The sequence below is a fragment of the Magnusiomyces paraingens genome (assembly GCF_902498895.1).
Source record: "Magnusiomyces paraingens strain CBS 517.90 genome assembly, contig: contig3, whole genome shotgun sequence".
Classification (NCBI taxonomy): domain Eukaryota; kingdom Fungi; phylum Ascomycota; class Dipodascomycetes; order Dipodascales; family Dipodascaceae; genus Magnusiomyces; species Magnusiomyces paraingens.
Genome location: NW_022474069.1, coordinates 3,194,119 through 3,215,302, shown reverse-complemented (window position 1 = coordinate 3,215,302; position 21,184 = coordinate 3,194,119). Strand labels below are relative to the sequence as shown.

The window sequence follows — 21,184 nt, the reverse complement described above, 5'->3', positions numbered from 1 at the left end:
CCCCCCCCCCCCCCCCCCCCCCCCCCCCCCCCCCCCCCCCCCCCCCCCCCCCCCCCCCCCCCCCCCCCCCCCCCCCCCCCCCCCCCCCCCCCCGGGGGGGGGGGGGGGGGGGGGGGGGGGGGGGGGGGGGGGGGGGGGGGGGGGGGGGGGGGGGGGGGGGGGGGGGGGGGGGGGGGGGGGGGGGGGGGGGGGGGGGGGGGGGGGGGGGGGGGGGGGGGCAAAAAGAAGAAAAAAAAAAAATTTAAAAGTTAAAAACCCCCAAAACCCAGGAAAGAAAAATTTCAGGGGAAAAAAAATTTTTCCCAAAAGGGGTTTGTTTTACCTTCAACTTTTTAAAAATTAAATCCAAGTCACAAATTAAACCTTGGGAAAACTTTAGATTGTAAACCATTATTTCCCACCCAAACTCCCCGGCTTTACAATGTGGGTTTTAAAATTCATCTCAACAAAATTAATTATAAAATACTTAATTTTTATTTACTTTTTAGAACCCAAGCTTTTTCGAAGCAGATCAATTTTTCTTCCTTGGCCTAAGTTGTTCGAAAAGGAGATATCAAGGTTCTTTTGTATTAAGGGGTCAAGCTTGTTCGTAAAGGGAGACCATAGCCTTGGGTAACGCGCGCTTTTGTAAGAAGCACATCATTTGGGCCCAAAGACAACCTTCCAAACTTTTCGCAAGGGAATCATGGGTTCCTCTTAATTAATCCTAAAGTTTTAAGCGGAGCACGGCTTCTTCCATATAACGCTCAACTTGTTTTGGGAGCATCATCGGATTTTCAAGCAAGCGTAACTTGGTTATGAGCATTCCTTTTTTTTTCAAAAGTACAATCATCAAACTTTTGTAAGGACATATGTTTTTTAAGTTCAAGGTAAAATTTTTTGCCGAAGTGGCCCCATAAAATGTTGAACTGTGACAGGGGAAGTCATGATAATAATAAAATATTACCCAAAAAAAGTATATATTGAAATATATAAGAAAAAACGTTATAAAAGAAAAAAGAAAAGGAAAGAAAAATTATAAAAGTTGGGAAGAACCTTCCTTAACCCCCAAGGAAAAAAAAAAATTTGGTGGTGAAAATTTTTCTTTTTGGGTTTCCCAAAAAGTTAGGGGGTTTTTTTACCCTTCAACTTTTAAAAAATTAAGGGGGGTAACCACAGTCACATAAGGGCTTAAACCTAGGAAAACTAAAATAAACATAGTTTCAACCATATTTTCCCCACCCAAACTCGTGCATTATCCTCCCTGTCTGCGACAACATTCATCTCAACACCTCCTTGTCCGAATCACCTACTGCCTTCATACCAAGTAGCCCCCCTAATTTTAAACTTCACGACCAAGATTCTTGTAAACATATCTGCCAACATCACTTGAGTATCAAGATACCCCAGATGAATCACTCCCTGCGAATATGTGACGACAACTGATACCGAACATCAATATGCTTGGTCGACGATGAAACACTGGGTTTGAGCCAAACAATACACCCCTGATTGTCCTCAAACATAGTCACTGGGAAGGGGAATCTTGCAAAGGGACAACAACTGATTAACCCAAAAGCATTCCTTAGACGCATCAGACAATGACATTACTCAGACTCGCCCTGGACGATCAGGACTAACTTTTTTCGACAACCCCAAAATGGGACCACCAGACAGAATGAAAACACCCCAGAAAAGACACGGTCCTGTTGTCCTGTGCATAGCCCATCACTATAACCAACAAGTTTGTGCTTTCATGATATTCAGCCAAGTTAAAGGTACCCAAGATAACAAAAGAGTATGTTAGCAGCTTCCATATGAATAGATTTGGACTCTGCATATATCGACAAAGAAGTAACAGCAACAGCAAGATCAGGACGAGCACAATTAAATAAATCACCCCAATAATCTGCGATACATGGAGGCATCTGCGAGTCAGACTGGGAAAAAATCAGAAAGATCACGAGTGGGTAAGGAGTTTTGACACTTGAACATTCCATACCAAACTTTTCCCAACATATAAAAAATAAAACCCGGAAACATCCACAGAAATTGGTAAGGTGACTGCTTAACTCTCATCCCAAAAGGGAACTGCTCGACGGGCCCCAAGTCTTTCATCTTAAACATAGATGACGAGCGGTTTTGGCCCAGAAGTTCCCAGAAAAAAGTAAATCATCAACATACAGTGCAAAAATACCATGGTAGCCCAGACCCTTTTGGTATACACCCGTAGTCATTTTCTTGAATAAACCCAATTTTGACAAGAGCACCATGAATTTTCCCGTTTCCAACAAAAGGGGCTTGCTTTAAACCATAAAAAGACTTCTTCAAATGACACTTTAGATTCCTGCCCTTTTGACAACAAAGCCTTTAGGTTGTCTCTATAAATATCTTCTTTGGATCACCTTTAAAAGAAACAGTCTCGACATCCATATGAACCGGGAAACCCAAACTGGAGCAATAGCAGAACAATCCTCACAGTCTCTAACGAAAAAAGGAGCAAAGTTTCAGTATAATAAAACCCCTTCAACTTCAAAAATCAATCCCACGGGGACGGCTTTGTAACGTTCAATTGAACCTCGTTTTGCGTTTAACTTTAAAACCTTTGTTTTTTCCTTGCGACCAGGTGGGAGATAAACCCAAATTTCCCCAAGTACCATTGGAAAAACGACATTTCAATAACACGGCTTAAGCCAAAACTCAGCTTCTTCACTAGACTGCTTTTTAAAAACAAAGGATCTGTAAAAAAAAAGTAAAGCCACATCATCCCAAAGGGGAAAGATTTGAGACGACGAAAAGAAATCCCTCTTCTTCAGCTGGACGTTTTGCAGGTGTTGCAGACCTGGGTTGTTTCAAGAATTTTCACAAAGGTGTTTAGAGGAGGTGAAACAATTCATCAGAACTCGGGCGGGCAGGAGTTATAAAAGGGTAAACGAACACAACAACACGAGATCGAGATTTGGCAAAACAGCGAGTATCACCCCAGTGACAACACTAACACCAGCTTGGTAAAGAGAATTAACAAGATCGACAAAGGAGATTCTTGACAAAGTGGCACTCTTAATTCAACAGAAGGTGGTGGAAGGGGAGCGAAGCAATGATAGACAGTTTAAAACCAATATCCCCCCCCTCGTTGCGAGATCCCAGAATCACCAAAATATCAGATTCATTAATAGATGGACCAGCTTCAGATAAGTCTAATTGTGGGAATATATTCGAAAAAGAAAAATGGACTGAGTCAGGAGATAGAGCATCATGATCTGAAGGTGGAAGAATGGGGAGAACTAGGAAAAATGGAACTGAAGCAATAAAAGGAAGAGTGGAGACTCAAGAGGGCAGAAGGTGTAGACAAAATGCAGAACAGGAAAAACTTATGAACAATAATGAAGAAGAAGAAGAAGGAGGCGGCGACAGTGAGACGGAGAAAAAAGACGGGGACGGAGACGGAAAAACAAAAAAAACCAAACCCAAAAAGAACCAGAACCAGCCCGATGAGGATGCTGGTAAAGATCTATGAGACCCCAAAACAGAACCAGAACTTAAATCAGAACTAGCAATAAATTAACCTAACATTAGATCTAAACCAGTCCCCCTTTAAAACAAAACAAGGTCCTGACATGGACCCTGAACCAGAACCAAACTAAACCCAACACCGTACCATTAATAACAAATCCTTTTCACTTTTTTATAAATGGCTTGGACTCATCAAAGTAAACCTCCTGGCCCAAAAATGCTTGAATCAAGAAGAATCGATAAGCTGTGATCCAAGAAAACCCAACAAAAAAAACCACTTAATTTGAACTTACCGTTCTCTTTTGCCCAGGAAGAACAACTGTAGCTTGACAACCCAAAAACTTTTTATGGTGATAACTGGAGGTTTTTCCTCCAAAGTTGAAGAGGGGCAACACCACCAGTGGTACGACTAGGGAAAACGGGTTTCCCAATATAATTAGCAGACTTTACACTTCACCCCCTGTTTGGGGGCATAGATATAAAAGCATGCGGCTTTCTCAAATAAATTTCGATTCAATCCTCAAACCTTTTTTAATATGAGGAACTGTATAAGTATTTTATACCCTTAGCACAAAAAATCTCCCGGTCTTTGGAAAGTATTCCCCCATTATCAGAATGAAAATATGCAACTCGATCAAGCAGAATCACCAGAAAAAAAAGATTCCCCCTAGCAATAAAAGTTACGGGCCAAGGGGTTGCATCCTTTTCAACCAACAACTCCACATAAGGTACCTGGAATAATAATCCTTGGTTAAGACATAACGATGACCCACAGGGGGGAGGGCATGAGGGCCACTCCAAAACAAAAAAATAATTCCAAGGACATAAACCTGTGGTACCATTAATAATGTGTGGCTTTCCACCCCCTACTTATGACTATCCACAACCTCAAAATGAGTAAACTTTACGAAAGTGCTTAGATAATTTCGGGAAAGTCCACACTGGCGTAAAATCGCTTTTGCCAAAAAATTGGCAGACGTCAACAACAAACACCTCATGGACTGGCTTGGAAGGCAAAACAACTCGGAAAGACAAAGTACAAGTCCCCTGCATGGGGTGGACTCGAGTTTTCCATTTTAACAGCAGAAATATGGTTAAGGTCTTGAATGAACCCAACCACCAGCAGTAGCTCGACAGGGACAAATAAATTCGAGGAATCTTAGGAACATATAAAACATCTGAAGAAAAGGGTCCAGGCTGGGCCTTTTGAAATCCCGGGTGTAAACCCCCCAGGTGAAACCAAGAAACCCCATGGGCCAAAAGGGACAGGAAAGAAAAAATTGAGTGTTTTGCAAAACCACCGGTTTGGATAAAACAAAGAATCAACCAAAACTAATTGGTCACGAAGGGTTCCCAAAAATTTATAATCTTTCCTTAAAAGGATCCAATAAAAAAAAATCGGAAAAAACATGATGGTCAAAGTAAAGTAAAGAATTGGGGAAAAAATTTTTTTAAAATTTTTTAACAAAAAGTGGGAAAGGTTTTTTGTCACCAAAAAAAAGGAAGGTAAAGCAATATCATATCGAAGACCCCGGTTTTTTGGGGGTGCCCAAAGTTTTCCCCAAATTTTTGATTGATAATGGAGTGATTTGGGTGGGAAACAGGTTGACAACATGTTTTTTATTTTGCCGCATTGGGGGTTTAAGCCCCTTATTGACTGGGTTCCCTCCAATTTGTTACGGTTTGAATGTAATCAAACCCATCCCAACTTTTGGGCAAATAAAAGAAAATTTTCACCCCTCAAATTTTTTTTTCCCAGGTAAATAAGGTTTTTAATTTTTTAATTTTTCTTTTCCTTTTTCTTTTTTCTTATAAAGTTTTTTCAATACAAATTTTAATTTTTTGGATAATTTTTCTTTATTTCCTTCCTTCAAGTTCAAAGGTTTGGGCCGCATTGGCAAAAATCTCTTTCCTCAAAATTTCTAACTATATTCTGGGTAAAAATTCTTTTGGTCTTGTCAGAATAATGGGGGTTTATTTTATGTCGGCGTTTTTGTAATCCGCTTGATCCCCCCGAAAACCTCCCCCCCTGTTGTAGTCGTCCTGAGCATTCAACAAATTTTTGAGTTGATAAATTTTTTTAATGATGTCCATTAGGGCCTGACCCCTGGTTTTTTTGGAGTTAGGGGCAATTCAACCCCCTGTTACCCTTTTGAAAACCTTATGTGGAATATTTTTGGTCCAAAGTTTGTTCTTCTTTTTCTTTGTTTTTCACTGGCGTTCCATAAATATTGTCCCTGATTTTTTGTGGTTCCCTTTGCCTAATGTTAATTTTACGCCCCAATCCCTTCCCCTTTATAGTAAAAACCAAACGCCCCTTTATTAACCTTCTCCAACGATAAATGGGCCCAAGTTGTTTGAATTTACCTCCAGCACTTTTCGACTTTGAACGTTCGTTTCTTCATCAAAAGAATAAAAATCTAAATATTTTTTTTCCCCTTGTAAGGGCTGGTCTACTTGCAATTGTCTGTCTCTTGGGAAGAGGCAGCCTGCCGTTGGATGAAAAGGTCTAAGAACAAAACCTCAAAAAGGGGTTTTGGGTTTGCTAGACTTTTAAATTTTTTGGGTGTTGATGATGATCCAATTTTTAGTTGCTTTTTTGTCCAGAAATTTTTGTTTTCTGAAAGTTTGGGAAAATTGCTCCATCTTTAGATTTTGGTCCGAACTTTTTGATTTTCTGGGATTTGTCGGGGGTAAAATTTTTTGTTAGTCAATTTGAGTTTTTTAAACCCAATTATTTATTATTTGGGAAACCGGTTGGGTTCCTTTGATTTTGTTTAATTTGAACCGTTTCGGGTTCTACTGTTGTTGTTTGGGGCAACCTTTTTTATCCTATTTGTTGATTTGTTTTGGTGATTCAATTTATTCCTTTTTATTCTAAGTTGTGGGTCTTTTTTTCTGTTTTATTCTCCTTTTGGTGTTTGAGGTTTTTTTTTTTTTTTTTTTTTTTTTTTTTTTTTTTTTTTTTTTTTTTTTTTTTTTTTTTTTTTTTTTTTTTTTTTTTTTTTTTTTTTTTTTTTTTTTTTTTTTTTTTTTTTTTTTTTTTTTTTTTTTTTTTTTTTTTTTTTTTTTTTTTTGGGGGGGGGGGGGGGGGGGGGGGGGGGGGGGGGGGGGGGGGGGGGGGGGGGGGGGGGGGGGGGGGGGGGGGGGGGGGAAAATTTTTTTCAAACCGAACTTTCTGAATTTTAAAAATGGCCGGTGGGGTTTTCCGAAAAAAGGGAACCCCTTTGGGGGGAAAGCAAAATTCTTTTTGGGGGGGTTTTTTAAAAAAAAGGGGGGGTTTTTTCAAGGGGGCCCAACCTTTTATTTTTTCCCCAAAAAATTCCTTTCCCGCATTTTGTTCTGATTCGATATTTTCCTGATTCTGAACCGTTGGTCGGTTCTTTATTTTGTTCTGATTCTAAACCGTTGTCGGTTCTGGATGATATTGTCTTACCTTCTTTGATTTTTGGGGATTCAATTACTGAACCTTCTCCGCCTATTGTTAAACCTATTGTTACCCAAAATCCCGTTTTTCTCCATTCTTTACTTATCTTTTGTTACCATCATGTTGTTTTCCTTGATTTTAATTGTCGTCTGGCATCCTTCTTCAATCTTGGATTTAAGTCATTCAGTCCATCACGTTTTTGTTGCTGAATCTACTACTTCTGCTGAGGCCAACTTAGTTGTTGGGTCTGATTCTTTGACTTTATCCATGATACCGGTGCTACCAGTCACATTTGCAATAACATCTCATATTTTTCTTCTCTTCGTCCCACTTCGGCTACCATTCGTGGTCTTGGTTCTGCTACTGCTGAGGGGTTGGCGACATTGTCGTTGATCTTCTTGGTAAAGATGACCAGCCTTGGACCGCGTTGTTCTTCGAGATGTTTTATATGTTCCTAAGATTCCCAATTTATTTGCTGCTCGTCGAGCTACTGCTGGTGGTTGTCGGTTCATTCAAGACCTTAACCATATTTCTGCTGTTGAAAATGGCAAACTCGAGTCCACGCCATTGCCATGGGTGACTTGTACTTTGTCGTTTCGAGTTGTTTGCCTTCAAGCCAGTTCATGAGGTGTTTGCTGTTGAGTCGTCTGCCAATCTTTGGCACAAGCGACTTGGTCACGCCAGTGTGGACGTTCTCAAGAAATTATCTAAGTCACTTTCTGTCAAGCCTCACCATTTTGAGGTTGTGGATAGTCATAAGTGTGACGCTTGCTTGGAGTGGCAAGCACAGCATTGCATTAATGGTACCACAGAAAAAGCTAGTCGTCCTTTGATTATTTGTTTCGATTTGAGCGGTCCTCATGTCGCTACCCTGTGGGTCATCGTTATGTCTTAACCATTATGGATTATTATTCCAGGTACTCTTATGTTGAGTTGTTGGTTAGGGAAAAGTGATGCAAGTCTTGCCATTCGTAACTTTATTGCTAGGTGTGAATCTTATTTTTCTGGTGATTCTGCGGTGATCGAGTTGCATATTTTCATTCTGATAATGGCGGCGAATACATTTCCAAAGACCTGGAGCAGTTCTTTGTGTCTAAGGGTATCAAGCATACTTATACAGTTCCTCATACTCAGCAAAATGGTGTTGCTGAGCGATTGAATCGCACATTATTTGAAAAACCAAGTCAGCTTTATATGCTCATGCTCCTGAATATTATGGGGTGAAGCTGTCAAGTCTGCTAATTATATTAGGAACCGTCTTCCTAGTCGTACCACTGGTGGTGTTGCACCTCTTCAACTTTGGACTGGTAAACCTCCTAGTTATCACCATATGAAAGTATTTGGTTGTCAAGCTCAGTTGTTCTTCCTGGTGCTAAAAGAGAATCTAAGTTAAGTTCAAATGCTGAAGCTGGTGTTTTGTTGGGTATTCTTTGGATCGTACAGCTTATCGAGTTCTTCTTGATTCAAGCATTGTTGAAGCCAGGAGTGTTTACTTTGATGAGTCCAAATTTCCATTCATGAAAAGTGATAAAGACTTGTCTATTAATGGTACTGGTGTTGGGTTTAGTGTTGGTTCTGGTTCAGGGTCCATGTCAGGGACCTTGTTTTGATCTAAGGGGACTGGTTTAGGATCTAATGTTAGGGTTAATTCTATTGCTAGTTCTGATTCAAGTTCTGGTTCTAGTTTGGGTCTCATAGATCTTTACCAGCATCCCTCATCTGGTTCTGGTTCTGGTTCTGGTTCTGGTTCTATTTGTGCTTACCGTCTCCGTCTCTGTCTTCTTCTCGTCTCATTCTCCGTCGCCCTCCTTCTTCTTCTTCTTCATTATTGTTCATAAGCTCGTTCTGTTCGTCGCATTTTGTCTACACCTTCTGCCCTCTTCGAGTCTCCCTACTCTTCCTACCTTCCTTCTTTCTAGTTCCATCTCTTCCTAGTTCTCCTATTCTTCCACCTTCAGATCATGATGTCTCTATATCTTCTGACTCTAGTCCTATTGTTTCTTCTTCGGAATATATTCCTTCACAATTAGACTTATCTGAAGCTGGATTAATGAATCTGATATTTCAGGTGATTCTGGGATCTCGCAACGAGGGGTGATATTGGGTTTCAACCGTCTATCATTGCTTCGTCTCCCATTCCACCACCTTCTGTTGAATTGAAGTAGTGCCACTTAGTCAAGAATCTCCTCTGCGCCTGATCTTGTTAATTCTCTTGACCAAGCTGGTGTTAGTGTTGTCACTAAGGATGATACTCAAGCTGTTTTGCCTAAATCTCGATCTCGTGTTGTTGCTGTTCGTTTACCTTCTATAACTCCTGCCAAACGCCCGAGTTCTGATGACATTGTTTCACCTCCTTCTAAACACCTTGTGAAAATTCTTTGAAACAATCTCCAGTGTCTGCAACACCTGCAAAACGTCAGTGAAGAAGAGTGTATTTCTATCGTTCAAATCTCTCCGCTTTGAGTATGATGATGTGGCTTTACTTGTTTTACAGATCCTAGTAGTTTTGAAGAAGCTATGTCTAGTGAAGAAGCTGAGTTTTGGCTTGAAGCCTGTGTTATTGAAATGTCGTCTCTTAAACGCAATGGTACTTGGGAATTGGTTGATCCCACCTGGTCGCAAGCTATCAATAGCAAATGGTGTTTAAAGTTAAGCGAAAGCTGACGTTCAATTGCGTTACAAAGCTCGTCTCGTGTATTGGATTTTCGCAAGTTGAAGGTATTGATTATACTGAAACTTTTGCTCCTGTTGTTCGTTACGAGACTGTGAGGATTGTTCTTGCTATTGCTGCTCAGTTTGGGTTCCAGGTTCATCATATGGATGTCGAGACTGCATTTTAATGGTGATCTCAAAGAAGATATTTATATGAGACAACCTAAAGGCTTTGTTGTCAAGGTCAGGAATCTAAAGTGTGTCATTTGAAGAAGTCTTTATATGGTTTAAAGCAAGCCCTTTGTGTTGGAATGAGAAGATTCATGGTGCTCTTGTCAAACTTGGGTTTATTCGTAATGAAAGTGACTACGGTGTGTATACCAAAGGATCTGGGTCTACCATGGTCATTATTGCACTGTATTGATGATTTACTTATTTCTGGCAATTCTTCTGAGGTCATTGCAAAACCAAGTCTTCTTTGTCATCTATGTTTAAGATGAAAGACTTGGGCCCAGTCGAGCAGTTCCTTGGCCTGAGAGTTAAGCAGTCACCTACCATATTACTGTGGATGTTTCACGTTATATTTTGACATGTTAGGAGGAGTTTGGTATGCAGAACTGTTCAAGTGTCAAGACTCTTTACCCACTCGGATCTTTCTGATTTTTCCGAGTCTGACTCTGCTACCGATGCCTCCATGTATCGCAGATTATTGGTAAGCTGATTTATGCGCTAATTGTGCTCGTCCTGATCTTGTTGCTGTTAGCTTTCGTCGATATATGCAGAATCAAGTCTATTCATATGGAAGCTGCTAAGCATACTCTTCGTTATCTTAAGGGTACTGCTGAACTTGGTCTTGAATATCGAGCTCAGAAAGTCTACAAGCTTGTTGGCTATAGTGATGCCGATTATGCACAGGACAAGCAGGACCGTAAGTCCTTTACTGGGTATGTTTTATTCTGTCTGGTGGTCCCATTACTTGGGCTTGCGAAAGCAAGTTAGTCCTGCATCGTCCAGCGTCGAGTCTGAGTACATGTCATGCTGATGCGTCTAAGGAATGCTTCTGGATTAATCAGTTGTTGTCCTTTGCAAGATTCCTGTTCCGTTGCCAGTGACTATGTTTGAGGACAATCAGGGATGTATTGCATGGCTCAGAACCCAGTGTTCATCGTCGCACCAAGCATATTGATGTTCGTTATCATGTTGTGCGTCACTATATTCGCAGTGGAGTAATTCATCTGGAGTATCTTGATACTCAAGTGATGTTGGCAGATATGTTCACTAAGAATCTTGGTCGTGTGAAGTTTGAGACATGAGGGACTACTTGGTATGAAGGCAGTAGGTGATTCTGCGACAAGGGGAGGTGTTGAGCATGCAATGTTGTCGCAGACTAGTGCAGTTGATAATGGACGTGAGTTTGGGGGAAACTATGGTTGACAATCTATGTTATTTTAGTTTAGCCGCATTAGGTTTAAGCCTTATATGACTGTGGTTACCTCTAATTTGTTACAAAGTTGAAGTGTAATACAAACCCACTCAACTTTGGGACAAACCAAATGAAAAATTTTCACCACTGCAAATTTTTCTTTTCCTTGGGTATATAAGGAAGGTTTCTTCCCAACTTTTATAATTTTTCTTTTCCTTTTCTTTCTTCTTATATAACCGTTTTATCTTATATATTTCAATATATACTTTTCTTGGATAATTTTATCTATTATTACACTGACTCCCGTCAAAACAGTCAACGTTTTAGAATCAGAACAAGAAATAAAGAAGAACCGACCAACGGTTCAGAATCAAAGGAAAATATCCGAATCGACCAACGATTCAGAATCAACAAATAGGAGCTGAACTGCACACGGTTCGGACTCCAAACAAATCACAGTAGGAACCACATACGGTTCAGAATAAACAAGAATCATCAGTGGAACCAACAAACGGTTTACCAACTGAATCAATATCAAGTTCTGAGGTTTGAACAATCGCAAAACTTGACAATAACAATAATCTTCAGTGATGACATCGGCTCAGAAGAATCAAAAGTTCGATTCCAAATCATCAAACGACTCAGAGCAACTGTTACTTCAAACTCAGAAACAACAGATGTCTCGACACAAAGCGGAACTCACAAATGGATCATCATCAACTATCTCAGTAAAATTCATCAATAGTCTCAAGCAAACCAACCTCTTGAGGTTACCCCAGATTCCTTGTCATCCTATTATCTTCGAGAGCCTGAACTCTCTTCCCAAGAGACATGACAATTGTTGAATATGACCACGCCTCTTACAACGGAAGCATTTAATACCATCACCTAGATTTGTTATTGTAATTCTTGATGAACAACGAAGTTCAGTGAAAGAGTAGCTGGAGGTCCAGATCTTCAACAACTTGGCCCATTTATCAGTGTTCCGGATGAAGTTGTTGATATCAAGGTTGTCAGACATTGTTACTATCAAAGCGTGCTCAACTGTGAGCGCTGCATGGGACCATTAGCTAAAGCGTTGAAGGACTAACCGAATCAGCGACAATGTATTGGTAGTGAAGCCAGCAACTAAGTACGAACAGAAGAAACAAACTTTGGCCAACATACATTTCCAGCATAGAATTTTAAGGATGACATCGGCGGGTTAAGCTGACTATAACCTATGAGATAAAGCCAGAGGTACGGCTACTAATGGCACATATTACATAGTCGACAACCCAGGAAAAATTTTGGAGACATCATGACAGGTATCGAGGGTGAGTCTTCGAGGGATTATTATATGCGATGACAGTACCAGTTCGACAAGTGGACACTATTATAGACGAAACCAAAAGAATTTGGTAGCCAGACATGATATTGAGAGAAGGATTTTTCAGAGGAAGAAATTATATAAGCCGAAGGCCAAAGTGAATGTGACAGGGAAGTCAGTAATAATAGAAATATTATCCAAGAAAGTATTTGAAATTAATAGAAGTCATATGGAGAAAAAAAGAAAAGAAAATAAAGCTGGGAAGAAACCTTCCAATACCAGAAAAGAAAAATTTGCAGTGGTGAAAATTTTTCATTATTTGTCCCAAAGTTGAGTGGGTTTGTATTACACTTCAACTTTGTAACAAATTAAGGAGGGTAACCACAGTCACATAAGGGCTTAAACCTAATGCGGCTAAAACTAAAATAAACATAGATTGTCAACCATAGTTTCCCACCCAAACTCACGTGCATTATCAACTGCACTAGTCTGCGACAACATTGCATGCTCAACACCTCCCTTGTCGCAGAATCACCTACTGCCTTCATACCAAGTAGTCCCCTCAATGTCTCAAACTTCACACGACCAAGATTCTTAGTAAACATATCTGCCAACATCACTTGAGTATCAAGATACTCCAGATGAATCACTCCACTGCGAATATAGTGACGCACAACATGATACCGAACATCAATATGCTTGGTGCGACGATGAAACACTGGGTTCTGAGCCAAAGCAATACATCCCTGATTGTCCTCAAACATAGTCACTGGCAACGGAACAGGAATCTTGCAAAGGGACAACAACTGATTAATCCAGAAGCATTCCTTAGACGCATCAGACAATGACATGTACTCAGACTCGACGCTGGACGATGCAGGACTAACTTGCTTTCGACAAGCCCAAGTAATGGGACCACCAGACAGAATGAAAACATACCCAGTAAATGACTTACGGTCCTGCTTGTCCTGTGCATAGTCGGCATCACTATAACCAACAAGCTTGTAGACTTTCTGAGCTCGATATTCAAGACCAAGTTCAGCAGTACCTTAAGATAACGAAGAGTATGCTTAGCAGCTTCCATATGAATAGACTTAGGACTCTGCATATATCGACAAAGAAAGCTAACAGCAACAGCAAGATCAGGACGAGCACAATTAGCAGCATAAATCAGCTTACCAATAATACGCGATACATGGAGGCATCGGTAGCAGAGTCAGACTCGGAAAAATCAGAAAGATCACGAGTGGGTAAAGGAGTCTTGACACTTGAACAGTTCTGCATACCAAACTCTTCCAACATATCAAAATATAACGCGAAACATCCACAGTAATATGGTAAGGTGACTGCTTAACTCTCATGCCAAGGAACTGCTCGACTGGGCCCAAGTCTTTCATCTTAAACATAGATGACAAAGAGACTTGGTTTTGGCAATGACTTCAGAAGAATTGCCAGAAATAAGTAAATCATCAACATACAGTGCAATAATGCCATGGTAGACCCAGATCCTTTGGTATACACCCGTAGTCACTTTCATTACGAATAAACCCAAGTTTGACAAGAGCACCATGAATCTTCTCATTCCAACACAAAGGAGCTTGCTTTAAACCATACAAAGACTTCTTCAAATGACACACTTTAGATTCCTGACCTTTGACAACAAAGCCTTTAGGTTGTCTCATATAAATATCTTCTTTGAGATCACCATTAAGAAATGCAGTCTCGACATCCATATGATGAACCTGGAACCCAAACTGAGCAGCAATAGCAAGAACAATCCTCACAGTCTCGTAACGAACAACAGGAGCAAAAGTTTCAGTATAATCAATACCTTCAACTTGCGAAAATCCAATACACACAGACGAGCTTTGTAACGTTCAATTGAACCGTCAGCTTTGCGCTTAACTTTAAACACCCATTTGCTATTGATAGCCTTGCGACCAGGTGGGAGATCAACCAATTCCCAAGTACCATTGCGTTTAAGAGACGACATTTCAATAACACAGGCTTCAAGCCAAAACTCAGCTTCTTCACTAGACATAGCTTCTTCAAAACTACTAGGATCTGTAAAACAAGTAAAGCCACATCATCATACTCAAAGCGGAGAGATTTGAGACGACGATAAAATACACTCTTCTTCAGCTGGACGTTTTGCAGGTGTTGCAGACACTGGAGATTGTTTCAAGAATTTTCACAAAGGTGTTTAGAAGGAGGTGAAACAATGTCATCAGAACTCGGGCGTTTGGCAGGAGTTATAGAAGGTAAACGAACAGCAACAACACGAGATCGAGATTTAGGCAAAACAGCTTGAGTATCATCCTTAGTGACAACACTAACACCAGCTTGGTCAAGAGAATTAACAAGATCAGACGAAGGAGATTCTTGACTATGGCACTACTTCCAATTCAACAGAAGGTGGTGGAATGGGAGACGAAGCAATGATAGACGGTTGAAACCCAATATCACCCCTCGTTGCGAGATCCCAGAATCACCTGAAATATCAGATTCATTAATAGATGGACCAGCTTCAGATAAGTCTAATTGTGAAGGAATATATTCCGAAGAAGAAATAATGGACTAGAGTCAGGAGAGATAGAGACATCATGATCTGAAGGTGGAAGAATAGGAGAACTAGGAAGAGATGGAACTGAAGCAATAGAAGGAAGAGTAGGAGACTCAAGAGGAGCAGAAGGTGTAGACAAAATGCGACGAACAGAACGAGGCTTATGAACAATAATAGAAGAAGAAGAAGAGGAGGCGGCGACGGAGAATGAGACGGAGAAGAAGACGGAGACGGAGACGGTAGCACAATAGAACCAGAACCAGAACCAGAACCAGAACCAGAACCAGATGAGGATGCTGGTAAAGATCTATGAGACCCAAAACTAGAACCAGAACTTAAATCAGAACTAGCAATAGAATTAACCCTAACATTAGATCCTAAACCAGTCCCCTTAGAATCAAAACAAGGTCCTGACATGGACCCTGAACCAGAACCAACACTAAACCCAACACCAGTGTACCATTAATAGACAAGTCCTTATCACTTTTCATAAATGGAAACTTGGGCTCATCAAAGTAAACACTCCTGGCTTCAACAATGCTTGAATCAAGAAGAACTCGATAAGCTGTACGATCCAAAGAATACCCAACAAAACACCAGCTTCAGTATTTGAACTTAACTTAGATTCTCTTTTAGCACCAGGAAGAACAACTGTAGCTTGACAACCAAATACTTTCATATGGTGATAACTAGGAGGTTTACCAGTCCAAAGTTGAAGAGGTGCAACACCACCAGTGGTACGACTAGGAAGACGGTTCTAATATAATTAGCAGACTTGACAGCTTCACCCCATAAGTATTCAGGAGCATGAGCATATAAAAGCATAGACTTGGCTTTCTCAAATAATGTGCGATTCAATCGCTCAGCAACACCATTTTTTTGAGGAGTATGAGGAACTGTATAATATGCTTGATACCCTTAGACACAAAGAACTGCTCCAGGTCTTTGGAAATGTATTCGCCGCCATTATCAGAATGAAAATATGCAACTCGATCACCAGCAGAATCACCAGAAAATAAGATTCACACTCCAGTACAAAGTTATTACGAATGGCAGACTTGCATCACTTTTCCTAACCAACAACTCCACATAAGAGTACCTGGAATAATAATCCATAATGGTTAAGACATAACGATGAATTCATGTATGCATTGAGACTGCCTGCCAAAATCAGAAACAAATAATTCCAAAGGACGACTAGCTTTTTCTGTGTCACTAATGCAATGCTGTGGCTTGCCACCAAGCGCAAGCGTCACACTTACATCATTCAACAACCTCAAACAGAGTAGGCTTTGACACAGAAAGTGACTTAGATAATTTCTTGAGAACGTCCACATCATAACTAAGTCGCTTCAGCCGTAAAGATTGGCAGACGACTCCAACAGCAAACACCACGGACTGGCTTGAAGGCAAACATCCCTAAAACGACAAAAGCAAGTCACCCATGGCAATGGCGTGGACTCTGAGTTTTCACAGAAATATGCATGGCGGTCTTGAATGAACTACAACCACCAGCGCGCAGTGGACGAGCAGCAAATAAATTGCGAGGAATCTTAGAACATATAAAACATCTCGAAGAACAACGCGGTCACAAGGCTGGTCATCTTTACCAAGAAGATCAACGACAACAAGACAACCCCAGCAGGCAGTTAAGAACCAAGACCACGAATGGTAGCCGGAAGTGGACGAAGAGAAGAAAAAATATGAGATGTTATTGCAAATGTGACTGGAAAATGGTATCATGAGCAAAAGTCAAAGAATCAGACCCAACAACTGTTGGCCTCAGCAGAAGTAGTAGATTCAGCAAACAAAAACGTGTGATGTACTGAATGACTTAAATCCAGATTGAAGAAGGATGCCAGACGACACCAAAAATCAAGGAAACAACATGATGGTAACAAAAGATAAGTAAAAGAATGAGAAAAACGGGATTTTGGTGTAACAATTGGTTTAACAATAAGTGGAGAAGGTCTTCAGCAATTGAATCCACCAAAATCAAAAGAAGGTAAGATCAATATCATCATCAGAACCGACCAACGGCTTAGAATCAGAACAAGAATAAAAGAAGAACCGACCAACGGTTCAGAATCAAAGGAACAATATCCGAATCGACCAACGATTCAGAATCAAACAATAGAGCTGAACTGACACACGGTTCAGACTCCAACAAATAACAGTAGAACCGACATACGGTTCAGAAATAAAACAACTACCAGTGGAACCAAATGCCCGCGTTTACCAATCCGAATCATCATCAAGTTCTGAGTTTGAAACAATACTCAGAAACTTGACTAACAAAAACAATCTTCATCGCCGACACACGGTCTAGAAGAATCAAAAGTTCGATTCCAACCATCAAACGACCCGGAGCAACTACAACAAACTTTTCAGAAACAACAGATGTCCCGACACAAAAAGGAACTCACAATGGATCATCATCAACTAACCGCAGCGTTCATCAATAGTCTCATAAAACCAACCTCTTTGAGGTTTTAGCTCTTAGATTCCTTCTTGTCATCCCATTATCTCTGGCGCGAGCAGCCTGAACCTCTTCCCAAGAGACATGACAATTGTTGGCGTATGACCACGCTCTTACAACGGAAACATTTAATACCATCACCCTTAGATTTGTTATTAGGACTTCTTTGATGAAGCAACGAACGCTTCAGTCGAAAGAGAAGGAGGTCCAGGTAATCTTCAACAATCCTGGCCCATCTATCAGTGTTCCGGATGAAGTTGTTGATATCAAGGTTAAGCCGCATTTGTTACTGCCGCAGTTCAAGGCGTACTGATGAAGCGCTCACAATTGGGACCCATTGAGGCCAAAGCGTTGAAGGCCACAAACCGAATCAGGTGACAATGATTGGTGATGGAACGCTATGTAGCAACATAAGAACGAACAGAAGAAACAAACTTTGACCAACAATATTGCCAGCATAGAGGGATTTACAAGAGAGAGATGACATCGGCGGGTTGAAGTTGACTATACCTGATGAAGATAAAGCCAGAGGTCACGGCCTCTAATGGCCAGTTAATTACAATATGTTCGATCAACTCCAGGAGAAATATTGTTGAGATGATGAATATGGACGACGGTATCAAGCGAGGCGGTGAGGTCTTCGAGGGATTCATTAGCAGCCGGATTGACAGTACCAGCTTCGACATAAAGATGGACACCATTGTTCTGCGCAGGCACGAAGACCAAAGAATTTTGGTAGCCCAGACATGATAGTTGAGGAGTGGAGTTTTCAGAGGAAGTAAGATTAATATAAGCCGAAGTATTCATAATCATTGAATGATAATGGGAAGCCGCGATAATAATAGAAAAATATTATCCAAGAAAAGTATATATTGAAATATATAAGATAAAACAGTTATATAAGAAGAAAGAAAAAGGAAAAGAAAAATTATAAAGTTGGGGAAGAAAAACCTTCCTTATATACTCATGGAAAGAAAAATTTGCAGTGGTGAAAATTTTTCATTTAGTTTGTCCCAAAGCTGAGTGGGTTTGTATTACACTTCACCCTAAATAAATTACAGGCAACCACGTCACATAAGGGCTTAAACCTAATGCGGCTAAATCAAAATAAAACATAGATTGTCAACCATAGTTTCCACCCAAACTCACGTGCATTATCAATCGCACTAGTCTGCGACAACATTGTGCCGCTCAACACGTACCAAGCATATTACGTTCGGTACCAGTTGTCCGGTCACTATATTCGCAGTGGAGTGGATTCATCTGGTGGCATCTTGATACTCAAGTGATGTTGGCAGATATGTTTACTAAGAATCTCATCGCAGCTTGAGACATTGAGAGGACTACTGGTATGAAGGCAGTAGGTGATTCTGCGACAAGGGGAGGTGTTGAGCATGCAATGTTGTCGCAGACTAGTGCAGTTGATAATGACGAGTTTGCAAAACTATGGTTGATAACCTATGTTTATTTTAGTTTTAGCCGCATTAGTTTAAGCCCCCTTATGTGACTGTGGTTACCCTCCTTATTCTGTTAAGCAAAGTTGAAGCAATAAACTCCACCAACTTTGGGATTAACCCAAACAAAATCTTCACCACTGCAAATTTTTCTTTCCTTGATATTTACAGTTTTTCCCAATCCTTTATAATTTTTCTTTTCCTTTTTCTTTCTTTCTTATATAACTGTTTTATCTATATATTTCAATATAGTTTCTAGGATAATATTTCTACAGTTGATTCTAAACAGCGTTCAACAGGCGAGCAGCCTGAACTCCTTCCTGCTGATACGACAATTGTTGGAAGTATGACCACGCCTCTTACAACGGAAACATTTAATACCATCACCCTTAGATTTGTTATTGTACTTTTTTGATGAAGCAACGAACGCTTCGTAAAAGAGTAGCTGGGGGCCCCAGTTTAAAACCTTCCCTTTTATCAGTGCCCGGATGAAGGTTGATATCAAGGTTTCGATTTTGTTTACTATAAAGCGGTTCCCTTTACTGATGAAGCGCCAATTGGGCCCCATTGGGGCCCAAAAGGTTGAAGGCCACAACCGAATCAGCGACAATGATTGGAGAGGGAAACCCCATGGCAACATAAGAAGGGAAAAAAGAAACAAATTTTGGCCCAAACATAAATTCCCGCATAGGGGGATTTCTAAAGTGAGATGACATGGGGGTTGAAGTTGACTATTTCCTGATAAAGATAAAAAAGGCCCGGCCCAAGGCCACACTTAACATTTTCGATAAACTGGGAGAAATGTTGTTGGGTAATAGGACGACGGTATCAAGCGAGGCGGTGAGGTCTTCGGGGATTCATTAGCAGCGGGTTTGACATACCAGCTTCGACATAAAGTGGACACCATTATTATCACAAAACCCAAAAAAATTTTTTGGTACCCCAGACAGATAGTTGAGAGGAGTTTTTCGGGGTAAGATTAATATAAGCCAAGGCCCCCATAACCTGTTGAACTGTGACACGGGAAGTCGAAAAAGAAAATTTTATCCAGAAAAGTATATATTGAAATATATAAGATCAGTTAATAAGAAGAAAAAAAAAAGGAAAAAGAAAATTAAAAAATTTGGGGGAAAAAACCCTTCCTTAAAATATAAAGGGGAAAAAAAAATTTGCAGGGTAAAATTTTTTATTTTTTTTTCCCCAAAGTTAGGGGGTTTGTATTACATTCCCTTTGTAAAAAATTTAAAGGGGGGTAACCACAGTCACATAAGGGCTTAAACCAAACGGCTAAACTAAAATAAACATATTATAAACCCATAGTTTCCCCAACTGGCATTATTTGTTGCGAAACTTGCATTAACATAAAAATTTTAAGTTGTTAATATTATTTTCTGAAAAAAAAAAAAGATTTATGTATTTTCTAAAATTTCCATATCTTATAAGGCGAATTGTTTTAAAAAAAAAAAAAAAAAGTATGTGTAGAAAGAAAAAAAAAAGGTGAAGGCGCATTTTTTTTGTTTTCAAAGAGTTTTTATTGGCTGAGGAAAGAAATATGCACTGTGGTAAAATGTATTTTTAAGTCTAATTCTCAATAATTTTGTTATATTAGTAATCATTGTTTTAGGGAAAATTTTATTGTTATGTTTGATAAATAGTTTAAAATGTCTATTTTTTGTGAAACTAGAAATTAAATATTATTTCATCTATTATTTAACCAAAAAAATTTTATTTTTTTTCAAATATATTATATTTTTTCATAATTTTAACAATAAAAAAAAGATAAAAGATCTATATAACACACCCAATCAACATAAAAACCATTTACTTTGTTGAAAGGTAAAAAAATTTTTGAACTTTTGAAAAAAATTTTCATTATATTTTTATATATATATTATCTATTTTCTATAATAATCCCAAGGAATTTATTTAGTATTGGACACGGATTTAAAAGGGCAGTCAACGGAAATTCAGATTCTATTTTTTATCTTTGTGATGTAAATTACACAATTTTTTTTGTGGTATGTGCTTGTGAATTGAGGAAAATGATTAAAAAAAACTTGGGGTTTTAGGGATATTATTTTTTAAAAAAAGTGGGGGTTTTACTGTAAGACTTAAAATGAATAAAATAGATAAAAAAAAAAAAAAAAAAAAAATAGATAAAAAATAAAAAAAATAGAAAAAAAATAAAAAAAAAAATAGATAAAAATAGATAAAAATAGATAAAAATAGATAAAAATAGATATAAAATAAAAAAAATAAAAAAAAATAGAAAAAATGATAAAAAATATAAAAATTAAATAAAAATAAAAAAAAAAATAAATAAAAAAAAAAAATAAAAAAAAATAAAAAAATAAAAAAAATAAATAAAAAATTTAATAAAAAATT

The 21,184-nt window shown here is 39.3% G+C and overlaps 4 protein-coding genes across 4 annotated transcripts; 2 read left to right on the top strand and 2 right to left on the bottom strand.

The window, feature by feature from the left end:
* Positions 1-8,436: 8,436 nt before the first annotated feature.
* SAPINGB_P004290 (uncharacterized protein) lies at positions 8,437-9,759 on the top strand (the record flags this gene model as incomplete). Its single annotated transcript, XM_031999005.1, has 7 exons — positions 8,437-8,510; positions 8,562-8,689; positions 8,839-8,987; positions 9,095-9,248; positions 9,314-9,334; positions 9,414-9,506; positions 9,569-9,759. The coding sequence occupies 7 exons, from the start codon at positions 8,437-8,439 to the stop codon at positions 9,757-9,759; spliced, it is 810 nt and encodes a 269-aa protein (XP_031854896.1).
* Positions 9,760-10,369: 610 nt separating this feature from the next.
* Positions 10,370-10,884, top strand: SAPINGB_P004289 (uncharacterized protein; the record flags this gene model as incomplete). Its single annotated transcript, XM_031999004.1, has 2 exons — positions 10,370-10,515; positions 10,704-10,884. The coding sequence occupies 2 exons, from the start codon at positions 10,370-10,372 to the stop codon at positions 10,882-10,884; spliced, it is 327 nt and encodes a 108-aa protein (XP_031854895.1).
* A 1,139-nt stretch (positions 10,885-12,023) lies between these two features.
* SAPINGB_P004288 (uncharacterized protein) lies at positions 12,024-15,741 on the bottom strand (the record flags this gene model as incomplete). The annotated part of the gene is made up of 11 exons (XM_031999003.1): positions 12,024-12,080; positions 12,162-12,214; positions 12,854-13,351; positions 13,619-13,700; positions 13,782-14,057; positions 14,135-14,367; positions 14,499-14,645; positions 14,882-15,026; positions 15,113-15,305; positions 15,388-15,623; positions 15,739-15,741. The coding sequence occupies 11 exons, from the start codon at positions 15,739-15,741 to the stop codon at positions 12,024-12,026; spliced, it is 1,923 nt and encodes a 640-aa protein (XP_031854894.1).
* Positions 15,742-17,897: 2,156 nt separating this feature from the next.
* SAPINGB_P004287 (uncharacterized protein) lies at positions 17,898-18,158 on the bottom strand (the record flags this gene model as incomplete). Its single annotated transcript, XM_031999002.1, has 1 exon — positions 17,898-18,158. One exon carries the CDS (start codon positions 18,156-18,158, stop codon positions 17,898-17,900), a length of 261 nt encoding a protein of 86 aa, XP_031854893.1.
* Positions 18,159-21,184: the final 3,026 nt, after the last annotated feature.